This window comes from Marmota monax, unplaced genomic scaffold, assembly GCF_021218885.2.
Source record: "Marmota monax isolate L192 unplaced genomic scaffold, Marmota_monax_Labrador192_F-V1.1 WCK01_AAM20220418_F8-fsc00099, whole genome shotgun sequence".
Taxonomy (NCBI): Eukaryota; Metazoa; Chordata; class Mammalia; order Rodentia; family Sciuridae; genus Marmota; species Marmota monax.
In genome coordinates, this window is record NW_026692126.1 from 136,601 (window position 1) to 155,195 (window position 18,595).

The 18,595-nt window shown below is 33.7% G+C and overlaps 1 protein-coding gene across 16 annotated transcripts in view; it reads left to right on the forward strand.

Annotated features, from left to right (window-relative positions):
* Window positions 1–574: 574 nt before the first annotated feature.
* LOC124105642 (complement factor H) overlaps window positions 575–18,595 on the forward strand; it is a 53,270-nt gene continuing 35,249 nt past the window's right edge. For 12 of the 16 annotated variants that reach the window (XR_009228624.1, XR_009228625.1, XR_009228627.1 and 9 more), the window contains exons 1-7: window positions 575–717; window positions 5,285–5,464; window positions 6,664–6,849; window positions 9,934–10,032; window positions 11,397–11,588; window positions 13,561–13,731; window positions 15,719–15,892. Coding sequence is in view for 7 of the 16 variants with exons in the window: in XM_058585584.1 (XP_058441567.1) it covers window positions 660–717; window positions 5,285–5,464; window positions 6,664–6,849; window positions 9,934–10,032; window positions 11,397–11,588; window positions 13,561–13,731; window positions 15,719–15,892 (1,060 nt within the window). In the remaining 9 variants the exon portion in view is untranslated. Of the gene's footprint in view, window positions 718–5,284; window positions 5,465–6,663; window positions 6,850–9,933; window positions 10,033–11,396; window positions 11,589–13,560; window positions 13,732–14,816; window positions 15,071–15,718; window positions 15,893–18,595 lie in introns of those variants that run through there. The other 4 variants (XM_058585562.1, XM_058585586.1, XM_058585579.1 and 1 more) reach the window with 4 other exon arrangements.

Consider the following 18,595-nt stretch of genomic DNA (forward strand, 5'->3'; position numbering starts at 1 on the left):
CGCCACAATACAAACCCCCTAAAATTTCCCTTGGTTTTATCCTAACAAGACAGGAAAATATTAAAATGTTTTTGATGTTAACACCAAAAGCTAAAAATTAAAAATAAGAAGCTTAGTTCTCCATGCTGAAAATAAGGGAAATGATTTCTCTGCCCATTTTTATTTATATTTACTTTAGAAGATTAGCAATTGAAATGTAAATTCCTGTGGGGTTTTGTTTCTTTGTTTGTTTTTGTTTTTTCCTTTTGTCAGCTTTGAAACCCAGGAATCTTCCCCAAGAAGCAGGGACTATCTTTTTGAAATATAAACATCAAAGGAGATAGTGACCCTCTCTCTCAGTGAGTACCTTTTCCAGGTGACAGAACTTCTTCCCATACTAAATATATAAGAAGTTTGGTTTTGTTGGGAGACCCCTTGGCTCCAAAGACTAACTTCCCCATCCCCTGAGAAGAGCGGTCCAATGGTGAGCCCTGCTAACTCTCAGGTTCCTTACCCACCAATCAGAAAGCACCCTGTGCCAACTGTCAATCCCTATTTCCCAAGCTCTATCAACTTCCTTTAAAAGGTACTTTCCTGTCCTGATTGCGATTTTTAGCAGAGGTGAACTGGACCCTGTGAGCACTCTCAGCTAATAAATGTGCCCTTAAAAGATTCAAAACATGAGATTGCCTGCAAAGATTATTTGGTTGATATTATGGACTGTTTGTACAGCAGAAGGTAAGATGAAAACAAAAAAGCTTTTTCCTCATAAGTGTATTAGGAAACATTTGCTGATGTTGTTTTTCACATAATTAAAATTTAGTGTAGAAAATGTGATTTAATTAGTAGTTTGTAGCTCAGTGTTTGGCTTTTGACATTTTATACATTAAAAATGGAATTACCTGGGCTGGGGCTGTAGCTCAGTGCTTGCCTCGCATGTGTGAGGCACTGGGTTCAATCCTCAGCACCACATAAAAATAAATAAAGATACTGTGTGTTCATCTACAACTAAATAAATATTTTTTTAAAAATGTAATTACCTTATTTGAATGGCATACATGACTATTCATCATTTTATTTCATGTATAATTTAAGAAACTATTTCAATAAGTGTTTCTGAAAACTAATCGGGTATGATCATTTCCCATGTAATTAACATAAGATACAATCTACTCTTTTTGTTTACAAGCTTCATCAAAATGCTTTATGTGAAAGTAGTAAGAGATTTGTGCATATACATAATCAAAGAAAGCCTTCAAATCAATAATGATTGGATTTATTTCAGATATAATTTTAACTCTTCCTAAAAAATAATAATTTACAAATGATATTACCATGGTCTTAAAAGTTTTATAGAAAAGCATTACTTGTATTATTAGAGTGAGAAGACCATATCAGTTTGAAACACAATTGAATATACAATATTTGTAACATTTAACTTTTTCATTTGGTTTCTTTTTTCCTATGGTTTTCTATAAGGTATAGTCTCTGTGAGCACTCTTTTGAATTAGTAAATGTGAGCACTAGAATTTTTTTTCTGATAGTAGAAAAACAAATTCTGAATTTATAATTAAATTTTTAAAAATTCTTTTTAGTTGTAGATGGACACAATATCTTTATTTATTTATTTTTATGTGGTGCTGAGAATCGAACCCAGTGTCTCATCCATGTGAAGCAAGTGCTTTACACTGAGACACAGCCCCAGCCCCTATAATTAAATTTAATTCTACTTATAATTACCAATAGATTAAAATTTTTATCCTCAGAGGAAGTTTGCTTTCCTAATTCATGATAGGTAACTAGATATGTGATAGGTACCTGAGCAACATTACAATGTCAATTGAATAACATATCATTCATAATTTCCCCAAACTTTTTACTTCTCCAAAACATTTTGATTGAGTGCCTACAATATAGTATCTAACCCCTGAAGAGTATTAGCAAATGTTACAGAACTTTTAACATAGCTCTAATCCCCTTCATGAGAGCTCCACCTACATAATCTAATTACCTCCCCAAACCCCACCTCCTAATATCAACACATGGTGATTAGGTTTAAACATGAATGTTGGGGAAGCAACAAACATGGATATCATAGCACGAGCCTTCTTAACAAAGTCTGATGCTAATTTATCACTCAGATTTCAGAAGAAAAGTCTAATCGGCAGAAGATTATCTAAATGTCAATCAGTTGATCAATATACCCATTTATCTATTTAGCTCTTAAAATAAGAGATTCTTCCTAGTTGCTTAGGAAATTGTGGGAACAATCTAATAATTCTGAAATCTACATGTGGGAAGTCAGAAAGAGAAGGTCACAAACAGACTGGAACTCTCAGGGAAGGCAATTGCTGTCCACAGTAAAATTCCTTCCAGAATTTTTACCTTGAATAATCACCTGGAGTAAAGTCAATAGATTTATTGCATGCCCTCCTAGCAGCACATAGATTAGTGTCTGATGGAATACCAAAAGATGGAGGCCCAGCCATTTTCATCTATCAATTGTTACGCCTATGTATGAGTATGAGTGCATAAATGGTGTAGCCCTACACCATGTACAATCAGAGAAATGGAAAGTTGTGCTCCATTTGTGTAAAACATAAAATACAAATTATTAAAATAAAAAAAGAAAACTATCTCAGCTAGTTAATACCTTTCCACTCTTCTCAACACTGAGGGCTTATAAGACATCAATTCTCTTTTCTCAGTTTATACACCATTGTCATGTAGTTTATATATGTGTGTGTATGCACACTTAAATATACATGTACATATATTATATATATTTGTTTTGTAGTCAATGTTAATTTAGATTTACTCCTGTGTATATCATTTTCTTTGCTCTTCATTTCTTCTTTTATCATAGACCCTATATCCAGGGGCATTTTCCTTTTTCTGAAGTATATCTTTTAGTTCATTTGTTTTTGTTTTATTAATGTGAATTTATGGAGGCAATTTTCTCAAATTTTAGTGATCCAATTTTTATTCTTGAAAAATTATTTCTGTATGTAGAATTCTAGATTGGTAATTACAGCTTTCTCCAAATTAAAAAGATCTTTTTTATTTTTGAAGTCTTGGTCAAATTTATTAACTATTTGAAAAAGTGTTTCAAGCCCCCACCCCAGCATAATGCAAATACATGATGAAAAAATTGAGATCAAAGCGTAGTTCATGTATCATGTATTTTTTTTTTATCAGTTCAATGAGAGTTTCTGGAGAATTTGGCCAAATCTGATATATTCTACAAAGATCTCAAGTGAGATATGCATGTCCATTTGCCACCTGGGATCAAAACAATAACTACCTGTCTGTCTGAATTTCTTTGCCAATGTCCTACATTTTTAGTGTACAATTCAGTGGTTTTTAATATACTCACAAACTTGTACACCCATCACTACCATCTAATTCCAGAACATTTTCATCATTACAAAAAGAAATCCTGAACCCACAAGCAGTCACACCTAATTCTACTTCCCCCAGTCCATAGCAACCACTAAGCTAGTTTTTGACTCTGTGAATTTGCCTATCCTAGATAGTTCATGTGAATGGAATTGACAAGGGTATGGCATGTTACGTTGCAGTCTAGTTTTTGTGTCTGGCTTCTTTCACTGAGCATAAGGGTCATTCATGTTATAGCGTGTATCAATGCTTTTATATGCTCTATAATTTTAAAAAAGAATGTTTCTTAGAAAAGAAGGTAAAAAGATATTTTAACTTTTCTAGCTTGTTACCGCTATTGAGAAGTCTGCTGTAAGTCTAACCATTAATTGCCATTAAATGAATCTGACTTTTTCTTTGGCCAGCTTTGCTTTAAACATTCTAAGTTTTCTCCAGCCTACATATCCAAACTTATCCAAACTCCTGCCACAAACCAGTTCAAAATGCTTCTGAACCACACGGTCAGGTTACTCACAGCAACCTGTTAGTATTTGTATGTTAGTCAGCTTTTCATCACTGTGACCAAAGTACCTAACAACAGTTACTTAGCAAAGAAATAATTTACTCTGAGTTTATAGTTTTAAGGACTAAACCTCTGAGGTGTTGAGCCTAAAATAAATTTTTCTTTATGAATTCTCAGTTGACATATAATTTTAAGCACCTAACTAATTTTTGAAATGAAATTTTAAGCACCTAATTTTAGAAATATAAGACAATGATTTCATGCTTCAACATTTACTATTATTGACTCACTTGTTATTTTAGTGCTATCAAAATAAAATGTTTTTTTTTCTGTATGTGTTTAAGGTTTTTGCTTTTGTTTTTTATGTGTGTGTTTTAGCAGAGCCTGAATATAGGTTTCCTTTGCCAAGATTTGCATTTGTGTTTTGATTTCTCTAATCAATTTTAGGTACCTTTCAGTATTAATTTTTCTGTCAATTTTTCCTCATTGAAACTCCAGTTATTCATATGTTGTGTCACTTGACTCTGCATGACACATCTTTTTACTCTGTTTGATTTGTTCTTATTTATGCACTTTAGCCTTTCTGTATTTCACTTGTGGCATTTCTACATTAGACTTTCTTAAGTTTAATATATTTCCCTCTGTGTCCATATGACTCATGAGACATTATTTCACATATTTATTCTGTACTTTCAGAATAACACATGATTTTTAGAGTCATTTTGTTTTGGGTATCTTTTTATTTTTACTCATTTACATCTTCTTTATATAATTTCTTTAACATACTTAAAAGAGTTATTCTAAAGATATTGATAGCATTGTAGCTTCAGGAGCTAAGTGTCTGCTATTTACTAACTTTATTTTCTCTTTCTGGACATACTTTTTCTCCTTTCATGTGTGCTTTAATTTTCATTCGAGTCCATACATTTTGTATGAGATGGAAGGTTATGACTTAAGTTTACATAATTACTCCCACCAATGAGAGAGTTTGCTTTCTTTTGATCTAATTAAATTCATTTGGGCCTGGGTTACATTTTAGTTTGAGTCAGTCCACTTCTGGTATGAAAAGATGCAAAGAGAGGACTATGTGTGTGTGTGTGTGTGTGTGTGTATGCACGCTCATATATTTTCAATTGAGAACCTGGTAAGAATTTTGTTCCTCTATCCCAAAAGACTGATAAATTCACCTGCTTCTTTGATGCTTTGACTCCTGTTTTAAAATTTGATCCTGAGTGAATATGTTCAATAAAGATACTGTTTACTTAAAGCAGGCCACTTTTCCTGTTGGGACTTTTTGTCTGAGAATATGTGAAATTTCAGTCCAAATCTTCAGCAGGGAACTCTGATTCTAAACAGGTTTCAGAAAATTTTATGTTAGATGTAATCTCTTGTCCTGGCCGGCAGGACACATCAACGTGGGCAGCGAACCTAGATGGGGAGGAATGAAGGGACAAGAGACACAGAAGGATGACAGCAAGACAAGAGTTCTGATCAAGCTGCAAACTTTTATTGTTCACACAGGGGTATTTATATGCTGGGGATGGGGAAGCTCTCTTATCGGCAGTTGCTGGATGTCTGCACAAGGTGAGATAACCGCAGGATGTTTCAGGAAGATAGGTTTCAGGAAGATAGGTGGCCGCAGGATGTCTCAGGGAGATAGATGGCTGCAGGGTGTCTCCCAGGCAGGATGTCTCCCAGGGGGCTGTCAGGCTAATCTTTGAAGGAGAATTTCCTTCTAGTCCCTGACAATCTCTCAAAGTTTGTCTGGTTCTTCCTTTCTACATTACCATTCCTCTATTTATTCAACTTCTGATCATCAATCCATATCCAGAGCTGGCAGTCATAACTAGGTAAGAAATAGCCAAAGACCATATGTTTGCATGAAATAGGGCTTTCTCACTTGGATTTAATTTATTTAATCCTCTCAATCCCACAATTTACTTTTAAACACACACACACTGTTTTACATGCACACTGTTCTAGTCAGCTTTCTGTTGCTGTGATTAAAAGATCTGACCAGAACAATTGTAGAGGAGGAAAAGTATATCCGAGAGCTCACAGATTCAGAAGTCTCAGTTCATAGATAGGCAGCTCCATTCCTCAGGGCTCGAGGTGAGGCGAAACATCAGGGTGGAAGAGTGTGGCAGAGGGAAGCTGCTCACATGATGATCAGAAGGCAGAGAGACAGAGAGACTCCACTGGCCAGATACAAAAAATATACTCTATTTGAAAGAATGAACAAGGAACAAGGCTCGTCATCGGAGAAAATGCCTGTTTATTGAGGAACAGCTCTGCATATTTACAGAGCCAGGGGTGGTTTGACAGTTATGACAGTTTAACGGTTTAACAGTTTGACAGTTGGCATGGAGTGCTTTCTGATTGGTGGGTAAGGATCATGAGAGTCAGGAGGGCTCACCATTGGGCGGCTCTTGGGGGGGGGGGGGGGGGGGGGGTGGGGAAGTTAGTCTTTGGAGCTGGGGTGACTCCCAACACTAATGACCCATCCATCTCCTCCAGCCACAACCTACTCACCTTTATTTACCACTCAGTTAATCCCCAATCCCCCCATTAAAGTATACATTCACTGATTGGGTTAAAGCTCTCATAACCCATTCATTTCTCTTCTAAACCTTCTTGCATTATCTTATAAGTGAGCTTTTGGGGACACATCACAACCAACCCGTGACACACATTGCAACAAGGGATGGATCAGTAACCACATAGGTATTTTTAAAAGCAAAGCTAACCCCAACATACCATATGTTTGCTTTTATTATTTGCAGATTGCCAAGGACCTCCTCCAAGAGGAGATACAGAAATTCTGTCTGGTTCCTGGCCTGACCAGCCTTATTCAGAGGGTACTCAGGCTATCTACAAATGCCTCCCTGGCTACAGAACACTTGGCATCATCATAAAGGCATGCAGAAATGGAGAATGGGTGGCTCGTAATCCAGCCAGGATATGTCAGAGTAAGTACTTCACTTTTAAAAAAAAATTTATTCTTAAGTTTTAGGTGGACACAATGTCTTTATTTTACATTTATGTGGTGCTGAGGATTGAACCCAGTGCCTCGTGCATACTAGGCAAGCACTCTACCACTGAGGCACAATCCCAGCCTGAGTACTTCACTTTTTTTGTGAAACTTATGAAATCTTTTAGTTGTGAAAATGCTTGATACTTGATATTGCAACAATACTTGTTGAATTATTTCATTCTTATCATTTTAATACAAAACGATACATGATTATTTTTAAAAAGACAACAGTAATCTGACAAAATTTAAAAATGCATTCAATTATAAAATAATAGCTTTGCTATTTTCAATTTTCTTTTAATTCAATGTTGTCCTCTCATTAAATACCAAATATCTTTGTCTACAACTCCTACATAAAATGTGTTCCCTGTATAACATACTTATATATATATATATATATATATATATATATATATATATATATATATATATATTTAGGGAAGACCTGTGGACATCCTGGGGATACTCCCTTTGGTTCTTTTCATCTTGAAGTAGGAAATAAATTTGAATACGGTGCAAAAGTTGTTTATAAATGTGATGAGGGGTATGTAGTCAATATTAAAAAGGTTTATAACTCAAATACTAAAGAGGAACTGTACTAATTTACATACACAAATTACTTGAAAATTAAGGTACAATATAAATTATTATATGTGTATATCATACTATCTCCTTAACATTAAGAAATTCAAGCTGTAATTACCCTGGTAAGTAAGTGTTCACCCAAGGCATCTTTTCTACATTGTACTATTTGTAGGGTATTTTGGGTTATTTATGTTGGGGATAATTGGACATATAATAAAATTATAAATTTATAAAATTTAAGGGGAAGCAAGACTTTGGTTGTAAGTTTTATTTATAAATGCTATTATTTAAATTTTCATGTTATACAAATTCTTCTTATCATTCATATCAAAAATGCTACTCTTTCAGAATCATTGATTTTATGCCTTCTAACCAACCAGTCAGGTTTCCTGACTGATCTCATCACAGTACCTCCTTACTATTTTTTCCTCTCTTTTATTCCTCTCTAGATCAAAAACTTATTTAGCAGAAAATATTGTACATTAGAAAGCCATGATCAGATCACTGTAATTTTACACTAAACAAGAAGTATCAAGAGATTATAAATTGAATCATTATTCTCCCCTCATACATTTCTTGATTTGGAGCAAGAAAATGTAATAGTTTAAAGGTTAGACTTCACACTAAATCCACATTTCAAACCTTCAACTCTCAGTATCTGTGTGTATAAATAGGTTTTCACTTGTATTTTGCTCTCTTTTTCAAGTGAACACATATCATGTGCATCATGGGATTAGTGAGAGAAAGAAATAAGACCCATATTTGATGCCCTTAAAAGAAATCCTGGAATATTGCAAATGCCCAATAAGTATTAGTTCTTAATAATTTGGCCTTTTCTGAGGAAGTTTTTCAAACACATTTTCAGTCCAACTCTCAGTCATTATTACTGTCATCTTTATATAATAACCAAGTAGGTTAAGCCAATCTGGGCCTGAACTTTTCGATTTGCTCTACCTCTGAAATTTCTGGAAAAGTCTTCCCTTTAGGTTCCAACAATGACTTGGAAAGGAATCAAAATCCATAAATTTCTTTTACTTGATTTCCTCAATTGTAACAATTCATATTTACAACTTGTTCAAGAAATTAGCTACAGACTTGCCTCTGATTCTGGATCTCTTTACCTCACCCTGTGTCAAGTAGGGGTAACTCTGCTATAGCCTCACTGTGGGAGTTTCGGCCTCTTCTCTTAGTCTCCAACAAAACTTTGTCAGTAAAATTGCTGATATTTATCAGTGAAATGAAGTGCTGAGATCATTCAGCAAACTGAAGTAATTTATGTTATTTTAATTTTTTATTTAAAATAAATTTGATTCTTAAATTTATTTTCAAGGGGATGTAAATCTTTTGACCTAGTTGTAGATGGTGAAGTAGATTTAATTTTTTTTGTACTTGTAGATGGACAGCATGCCTTTATTTTATTTGTTTATTTTTATGAGGTGCTGAGGATCAAACCTAGTGCAAGGCAAGCACTTTGCCACTGAGCTACAGCCCCAAACTGGTGAAATAGATTTTTTTTACCGCTTGCTTTCTGTCAGTCAACTAACCCTTTTTGATCTTTTGCCTTTAGTTATTTCTCTTGCTGAATACTAACCATTAAACTGGATATTCAATGCAGATATCCAGTTTTATAATCCTACAGGAAGGTAGTTTTCAGAAGTTTTGAAAAACCTTTAAAAATTTTTTTTATTATTATTCTGCTTGTCTGGGTTTGAGTATTGTGAGCTACTGTTTTTTGCCAATCACTATCAAATAGGCAACTTCTCTCTTTTTCCTCCACTCCTCCCTCCAAATATTTGGACCATGGGAGGCTTTTGCAGAATGTTGCAGAATATCTGCAACATCTTTGGGAAACAAATGGATCTCTGGTGCAGGTGGAAAAAAATAAATACAAAATCTGCTTTCTCTGTTAAGAGGGTACATTCTAGCTAGTAGAGAAGTTACAGGATTATCTTAGTAGTCAATTATTTTGTTTCCTTTACATGAATGATACATAGAATAAATGCTTGTCTCTGTGACTAAAACTAGGTTTATGAAACTGTTTTCTTTCCTTACAGAATTAGTCACAAATAAAAGCCATTTTCCTTTTTTTGAGGAAGAACATCTATTTTACTTGTACAATGAGCAGAACAATCCTTATTTGCAAATGAAGAAAACAAAGGCCCATGAAAATTATTTAGTGAGTCTGCAGGTCTTTCAAAGAAAAAAAAGAGAGGGGGAGAGAAAGACATTTAAGACAGGAAGGAAGGAAGAAAGGAAGGAAAGAACAAATGATGGCAGGAAGGGAGAAAGGATAGTAGGGAAGGTAAAATAAAGGAAGAGAAAAAGAAGGAAGTAAATGTATAAGTAGCTAATTTTCCATAAAAAGGAGTTTTTGAAAGACATTCAGAGTAGGATTAAGCTAAAAACTGCATGCAAATACGTAATCTCTTGCCAGTCTGTTATTTTTGTGTTTTCAGGTATCAAATGTTAAGCGACAATAATTTCCGAGAATGTAAAGCAGAAGGATGGACAAATGATATTCCTATATGTGAAGGTAATATAAAATTTATTTACAATCTCTCAAGATAGCTAAACTATTTAAGCTTTTTCAAAATGTTTGACATCAAAACATCCTTAAGTTTATAATTAAATATTTTTTATTTAAATTATTTTTCTGGTTTATAATACAGTGAAGTTCCTTCCCTTGCTGAATACCAACCACTTAACTGGCTATCCAATGTGGATATCTAGTTTCATTATCCTACAGGTAGGTGGCTTTAAGAAACTTTTGAAAAATCTGAAAAAGTTGTTCTTTCTGCATTCTGCTTGTCCAGTGCAGCAATGTATCTAGTTATTTTGTTTTATTTTTTATTTTTAAATTTATTTTTGGTACCAGGGAATGAACTCAGGGTGCTCAATTACTGAGCCACATTTCCAGGTTTTTTGGATTTTATTAAGAGACAGGGTATTGCAAAATTGCTTAGGGCCTCACTAAGTTTCTGAGGCTGGTTTTGAATTTGTGTTCCTCCTGCCTCAGCCTACAAAGTCATTGGGATTACAGATGTGTACCAAACATGCCTGACAAGTCATTTTATTACTACATATTTTGTGTTTCCATATATCAAATATAGGAGTTGAGGTTATAGCTCAGTGTTAGTGTGTTTATTAGCCATGCATGAGGACCTGGGTTCTATTTCCACTACCTCAAAAATAAATAAATAGATAAATAAGAGGGAGAGAGAGAGAATAAATAAACAAATAAATCAAAATCCCTTGGGATTCTTGTTAAAACTGAGATTTGGGTTACTAAAAGAAAGGCCTATTGAATCAGTATCTTTGGGGTGAAAGAGAAGCACTCCTATAATTTTCATTATAACAAGAATCCAGGGTCCTTCTACAGTAAAAAGGTTTGACTACCATAACCTTGGATACTTGAAAATATTAAGTAAAAAATCAAAATAAGTACTCAAGTTATTTTGAACACTGAGGTGAAAGAGGAAGGAAATTTAAGAACAATTTTTCTATTGAAGTAAATATTATGAAGTTTACTTTTATATCTTTTAGAATGCTGGTTTACATTATTTGGGGGCATAAATGGAAATTTTGTATTTAGTCATTCTAAACTTATATTTCTTAATAATTTGAACTACTTGTTACCATAAAAATGCAAACTACCATTCAAAGTAGTTGTTTGTTCACTTCCACAGAAAAGAATCAGAGATAAACAGTAATTTTAATGTTACCGAGCCTTTATCTTTTGCAAACAGGTGTATCAAATGCTTCTAAAAATATTTAAGTAATTTCCTCTATTTTATCTTGATGATTTTTACACATACTCACACACACACACACACACACACAATTTCATTATAAAGTTTTCTAATTCTACTAGAAAAAAATTTATTTTTGTTTTTTTAGTTGTTAAGTGTTTGCCAGTGACAGAACCAGAGAATAGGAGAATTATCAGTAGTGCGACAGAACCAGATGAGGAATATTATTCTGGACAAGTCGTGCAGTTTGAGTGTAATTCAGGCTTCAGACTTGAAGGACACAAAGAAATATATTGTTCAGAAAATGGTCATTGGAGTAATGAGAAACCAAGATGTGTGGGTGAGATATATTTAACTGCTTGCTTGATTGTTCTTAGTTTTTCTTATGAAAATATATATTTAAAAACATTGTATACAATAATGAATATAAATAATTCTTAAAAAGCTAACATTTATTAAGCACGTACAATATCCCTGTAGTTGATCTTAGTTTTCTATATAAGTCATCTTATTTTCTACCTTACAAAACAGTTTTATGATTTATGTACTAATATCATCTCTATAATTGAAGAAATTTTGGTGCAAAATTGTTTTAGTCAGCTTCTTGGCTGCTTGACTAAAAAAAAAAAAAAAACAAGAACAATTAGAGGAGGAGAAGTTTATTTGAGGTCTCAGTTTCAGCTGTCTCAGTCCATAGATAGCCAGCTCCATTCCCTGGGGCTCAAGGGACATGATGGTGAAATAATGAAGCAATGGAAAGAGGCTCAGGACATGATGATCAGGAATGAGAGAGAGAGAGAGAGAGAGAGAGAGAGAGAGAGAGAGAGAGAGAGACTCTCCTCACAACATACAAAATGTATACCCCAAAGGTTCACCCTCAATGACCCACCTCTTCCAGCCACACCCTACCTACTTTCAGTTACCACTCAGTCAATTTCTATCAGAGGATTAACTGGGTTAAGGCTCTCATAACCCAATCATTTCACCTCTAAATCTTCTTGCATTGTCTCACACATGAGCTTTTGGGTGTTACTTCACATGTAAACCATAACAAAAATCAAATCATGCAGCCTAGATTACCACAGCATAGGGAGTCTAGATTTAAACCTAGATTATTATCTGACATCAACATCCATACTCTAACCATAAACATATTGTTGTTGGCTCATTTTTCAGGGTGGTGGGTACCAGGGATTGAACTCAGGGGCACTCAAACATTGAGCCATATCCCTAGCCCTTATTTAGAGACACTAGACAAGCCTAGTGTCTTGCTGTTCCTGAGGCTGGCTTTGAACTTGAAATTCTGCCTCAGCCTATGCTGCTGGGATTACAGGCATGTAACAATACTACTGGCTATTTTTAGGTGACCATGAAGAAGGCAAAAGCATGCCAGTCCCAGGAAGGTCAAAGAGGAACATAGAAAGGCAGTGAGGTTTCAATAAGTGTGAAGTTCTATTGTTCCTTGTCCACTGTCCACAGGGGCCTTGCATAGGATGCAGTCAGGTGATAAGTCAGTGGTAAACTGAAGATAGGAAGATAGGCCCGTACAAGGTACTGAGAAGCTAATGCACCATTCTTAAGAACTTAGCTTTAATACAGACTGATTTGGGAACTGATGAAGGATTTCAAGTGGAGGAATAAAGTGACCATTTGGAAGTTTTTGTAGTTAAACCCAAGAAAAACAGATTAGGAAGATGGAAGAAGAGAATTTGGGAAAACAGTTATCATTGTCACTATCTGAGGGAAAAGTGTTGAGAGAAGTGGTGTCAAGGATGATGGGCAGTTTTCTGTTGTTATTGTTTGTGTGTTTGTTTTGTTGTGATTTTTTTTGACAGAAAACCTGTATAGATGATGAAGACACAAAAACAGAATCTCAGTTACTTTTCAAAGATGTAATGAAAAATGAATTGAATAAATTTCCTTGACAAAGTTTTCTGTTGAATAAGTACTCTAATCAATAACAAGAAAATGTTTTATTTTTACAAGTCACTTGGAGAAAATCTAAATTCAATATCACATATACATTTGATGAGTATTACTATCATTTATTGCCAAAGGACTAATTTACCCTTAAACTAAAATTGAAACATAATTTTACTCAGAATTTTAACTTCTGGCAAAAAAGAAGGGCAACTGATAATAACAACGATGTTAAGAATAACAGATAAATCAGTCAAGCCAAATGAGAACTTTTGTTTGTTTGGATGATTTACCTAATGGAAAAAAAAAATTTCTATTTTTATATAAACACAACTTGGTCATAGTCCTTTAGTTCATAATAAACATTTTAGAATTTAATCTCTTGTATTTAGAAATTTCCTGCACATCGCCAGAAATTAGAAATGGCTATTCTGTATCTCTGAAGAAAATTTATAAGGAGAATGAAATATTTCAATATAAATGTAATCAAGGTTTTGAAAACAGTGAAAGAGGCAATGCTACATGCACTAGTTCAGGATGGAGTCCAAGTCCCTCATGTGAAGGTAAGATTATTTTTATTTTCTGTCTCTTTTGTTAAAAATTTTATCAGGCCTGGTGCGGTGGTGCACATCTGTAATCCCAGGGCTTGGGAGGCTGAGGCAGGTGCATCACAAATTAAAAATCAGCCTCAGTGACAGCAAAGTACTAAGGAACTCAGAGAGACCCTGTATCTAAATAAAATACAAAAGAGGGCTAGGGATGTGGCTCAGTTGCCAAATGCCTTGAGTTCAATCCTTGTTCCTGACTCCAAAAGAATTTTATTGGTTATTTATTTATTTATTATTTATTTTTGTGGTACGTGGGATTGGGCCCAGGACCTTCTGTATACTAGGCAAGGATTCCACCATTCACTGAGCTATAGCCCCAGACCCAATTGTTTTAATTAATATAATCATTTTATGCAAGCAATCTATTTTTCTCAAAAATGGCATATTAAATTTGTAAGAATTAAATGTGCAAAGTCCTTTTTGACACTAATTTGTATGATATTCTCTCAAGATAAAAATAAATAGGACCATAAGCTTAAATATACTATTAAGTAGCTAGTTCATGGTGATAAAACATTCCAGGAGCAGAGTCAGGATTGTCAATAGGCTTTCCAATTTTAATAATCTGCAATTCTCTTTTTTAAAAAATATTTTTAGTTGTAGATGGTCAATATCCTTATTTTATTTATTTATTTATTTATTTATTTATTTATTTATTTATTTATTTATGTGGTGCTGAGGATCAAACCCAGTGCCTCACACTTTCGAGGCACTCAATCACCGAACCATAACCCCAGCCCTTGCTATTCTGAAATACATAGATTGCTTTTCTAAAGCCTAGAATTTGGCTCTAAAGAGTAAATTATGTTAACATCAGATGAGGTAAATCTCTATTTAGACAATGGAATTAAAGGGATCCAGAAAGTGGAGATTTTCATGAGCAATGGGTCTAATTTGGAACAACAGTGATGATGGTGCTGAAAAAGAAATCCTAACTCCCAGCTTCTTCATGGAAGGATGTCATGCAGAGAGGCAGAGCGCTTTCCCCACAAGAAGTATATCTGAATATTGTGTTCTTTTTTGCCTACCTCCTTTTAAAGGGATGTCTTCCAATGATCATGACCTAGACAAGAGATTATAGATGATTGAAGAGTTAAAGAAATCATAACCATAAAAAGAATAGCAAGAAGACATAGCTATATTGTCGTAATTCCTGTCCTCAGATATTTGCAGCCATTTCTGAAAAGAAGTTAGGTATATTTTTCATGAGAACAGCAACACCTCCTGCTTTGGGGCCTCAGCCTTTGGATACAAACCCGCTGGACCAGTGCCAACACTAATATGCTCTGCTTCCTGCTGAATGCCCTGGTTCCTGGACTCTGTGGAAGAATCCTGTAACAGTGGCAATGGTAATGCAGTGAAATATGGTGAACTAGTTCTAATAATCAGGTGATAAAGGCATCATCTTTCCAATGTTCTTCTTCAGTTATTGCAGATGTGGGAGTGAGAACATGAAAATTCATATAGCATCTTTTAAAACTCCCTTCTGTTTTTATTTTCATTACATTGAACTATCTAAGTCATATGGCCACATTTAATTCAAAGAAGGGATGTGATATCCTACTAGTTGTCAGAAAGAAGAGTCTATGTATATTTATGAGAGCAACAGTGCCAAAAGAAATAGAAGAAAGTGGAAGAAATATTTGAAGTTATACATGATGAAGTCATTGCCATACATGGAGTATCATGAAGTATGTGATGGCTTTGGACAAAGAGGGATTTAGAGTTCAGGGGACACAAACATATTGGTGAAAACCACAGTAAGTTTAACAGGAGTAATATATAAGGATATATATAGTGATATGTGAGGATATGTTTATTTTAATGTCATTTTGTGCTCCTCTTGGGACAAATAAATATCACCTATAGTCTTACTTTGATATACTTAATTTTAATGAGTACTGATTTCCACACTATTCACACATCCTATTTCTTTTTCCAGAAGTAACATGTAATCCTCCTTATATTCCAAATGGTGTTTACTCACCTCAAAGGATTAAGCACAGAACTGAAGATGAAATCAGATATGAATGTAAAAGTGGTTTTTATCCTGCAACCAGGGGAAATACTGCAAAATGTACAAGTAGTGGCTGGATACCTCCTCCAAGATGTAGCTGTAAGTTTCATTTACATCTTGACCTACTTTGTAATTCTGAATTGATATTTTTCCTAAACACACTAACACACACACACACACAAACACCCAGTGACAAGACCAAATAGTTGTCTATGTTTATGTACATGATATGTACATAAATTAGAGCCTTTAAAATCATTCTTTACTTTTCTTAGTATGAAATTTACTAAAACAATTTCTTGCAACTCAATAAATGTATGTATGTGTATAAATGTATTTCTCTAATTAATAAAATTCTTCCAATATGTGAATAAAACATTGGGTAAAAATACTACCTTCTAACAGATAATATGTTAGTTATTTGTTTCATTAAAACAAATTTCCCCCAAAACATATTTGTTTAATACCAAACATTTGTTGTCTCACAGTGTCTGTGGGTCAGGAATTTGGGAATGACTTCCCTGGGTACTTCTGAGTCAGTTTCTTCTTGTGGTGCAGTCAGTACATTGGAGTAATAGACTGTTCTGCAGGATCTGCTTCCCACATGGTTCATGCACATAGATTTTGGCAGGAGGCCTCAGCTCCTGACCACATGGGCCTCTCCTTAGGTTACCTGAATGACAGCTAACTTTCTCCAGAGGTACTGATCTGAGTGTGTGGAGGCCCGAATACCACTTAGGATCTACTCACACACTCTTGCTGCCACCACACTTTGATCTTCTGAAAACTTTTAAATTTAGCTTACCATGTTACTTTCAATTACCCTGTTTAGATTTTGTTTGCAGTTCTCTTGGGTCTGCAAAGTAATTTACAAAGAATTCACAGCTTAATGATATTGACCTTTCTCTTTTAGAAATGAAGTATATTTCTATGTATATATTTCTACATATACATTCTATATTTCATATCTAGGTCTTTTGATACACATTTTTGCTCATGAGAAGCTTTGAGCTTTTCTGAACTTTATTCTTTTTTAGGTAACAGGTCTATCCATTACTTGTTTCAGCTCTAAGAATGTTCTTTTATCTTTGGCAATTTTAAATTTTACAAGATTTATATTATTAATTTGCTTAAAATTTGTATTGAGCTTTTATTTGATGCTTTTTAACTTTCTCTTCAGAACTATTTTTTGCTTATATTATTATTTTTCCTGTATTTTTTCTATCTGAAGTGTTATTTGGGTTAATCTGCTTTGAACATATAACTTTTATTTCTATATCTTTTCATTTTTTATATTCTATGTAGACAGATTGCTTTGACTTTTTTCTTTCAGTAACTTAATTATATTTAAAAATGTTTTTAAAACTGCATATTTAATTTCTAAGGGATGATTTTAAAAATTATATTAGTATGTATTTTATAATATAGACTAATGGGCTTTGTTGTGACATATTCATATCTGCACATGATAATTTAATTAGTTTCATTCCCCACTACCTCCTCTGGCCCTTCTTCCTCCCTTGCCAGTCACCTACTCATTTTTAAATTTCTAAGGGTTCAATTTTAAAAAGACAAACTTTATTTAGGTATGAAGTATATACAAAGAAGTATATAGTGTGAAGGTGAAAGACTTTGATAAATTATATAAGTATAAACATAATGAAGTTTGTGATACTTTTAATATTATGAGAAAGTTCTCTGGTTCTTTATCCACTGAGTCTACCCTCAATTCCATCAACATAGGTAATCAATGTTATTTCTGTCACTACAGATTAGTTTGCCTTTTGACAACTTTGTTATCAATAGATTTACACAGCATATTCATTTATATTTGGCTTTATGTTTTTCAGCAAAATGAAATTTTTTTCTGTTGTTTCTTGCATTAACTAATTGTTTTCATTATGAAGTCATATAACATTATACAAATCAATGAGTATTTGGTTTTCTATTCCACTACAAATGAACATTTGGGTTATTTTCATGTTTTGGTAATTATGATTGCACTCTTTATGAACATTAGAATAAAGTCTTTGTATAGACATATTTTTACTCTTTATCTAGGATACATTTCTAAAAGTGAAATTGCTGAGTCATATGCTATGTATATGACTAAATCTATAAGAATCTGCCATATTGATTTTCAGGATTATTGGAATATTTTATACCTTCTTATTGGCCACATTTAAGAGTTCCAATTGACTTGCATCTTCACTGACAAATAAGATGGCCAGTTTTAAAATTTTACCACATTGGTGTATATGTAATGGTATATCATTGTGCCCTCATTTTATTTTCCTGGTTGACTCTTTATGGTGAGCACTATTATATCTGCTTAGACATTATATCTGTTGGGACATTGTTATACTTTTTTTGGTAAATTTCAATGTTTTTCCCATTTAAATTGTGTAGGTTATCTTATAATTCCATTGTGATAGTCTTTCATATAGTTAGGATGCAATACCATTATCAGATATATGTCTATACATATTTTCTCACATTTTGTGGTTTATCTTCTGAGGTTCTAGGACATTGTTTCCAGTAACATATATTCTAACTTTTGATGAAATCCAAATTAATAATTTTTGTGAGTTATTTTTGGTCTATATAGATCATTTTTGCCAACACTAAATTTGCCCCAAAATTGCCATATTTTTCCAGTAATATTTCTATATCTCATATTCATATGTTGATTGACATACTGTTATGTTTTTTATGAAATGGAAACACATTTAACCAGATTAATAGAACAGTTACAATCTGAGAAAATTCCTCATCTTAAATGTTAAAACATTCAGTACATTT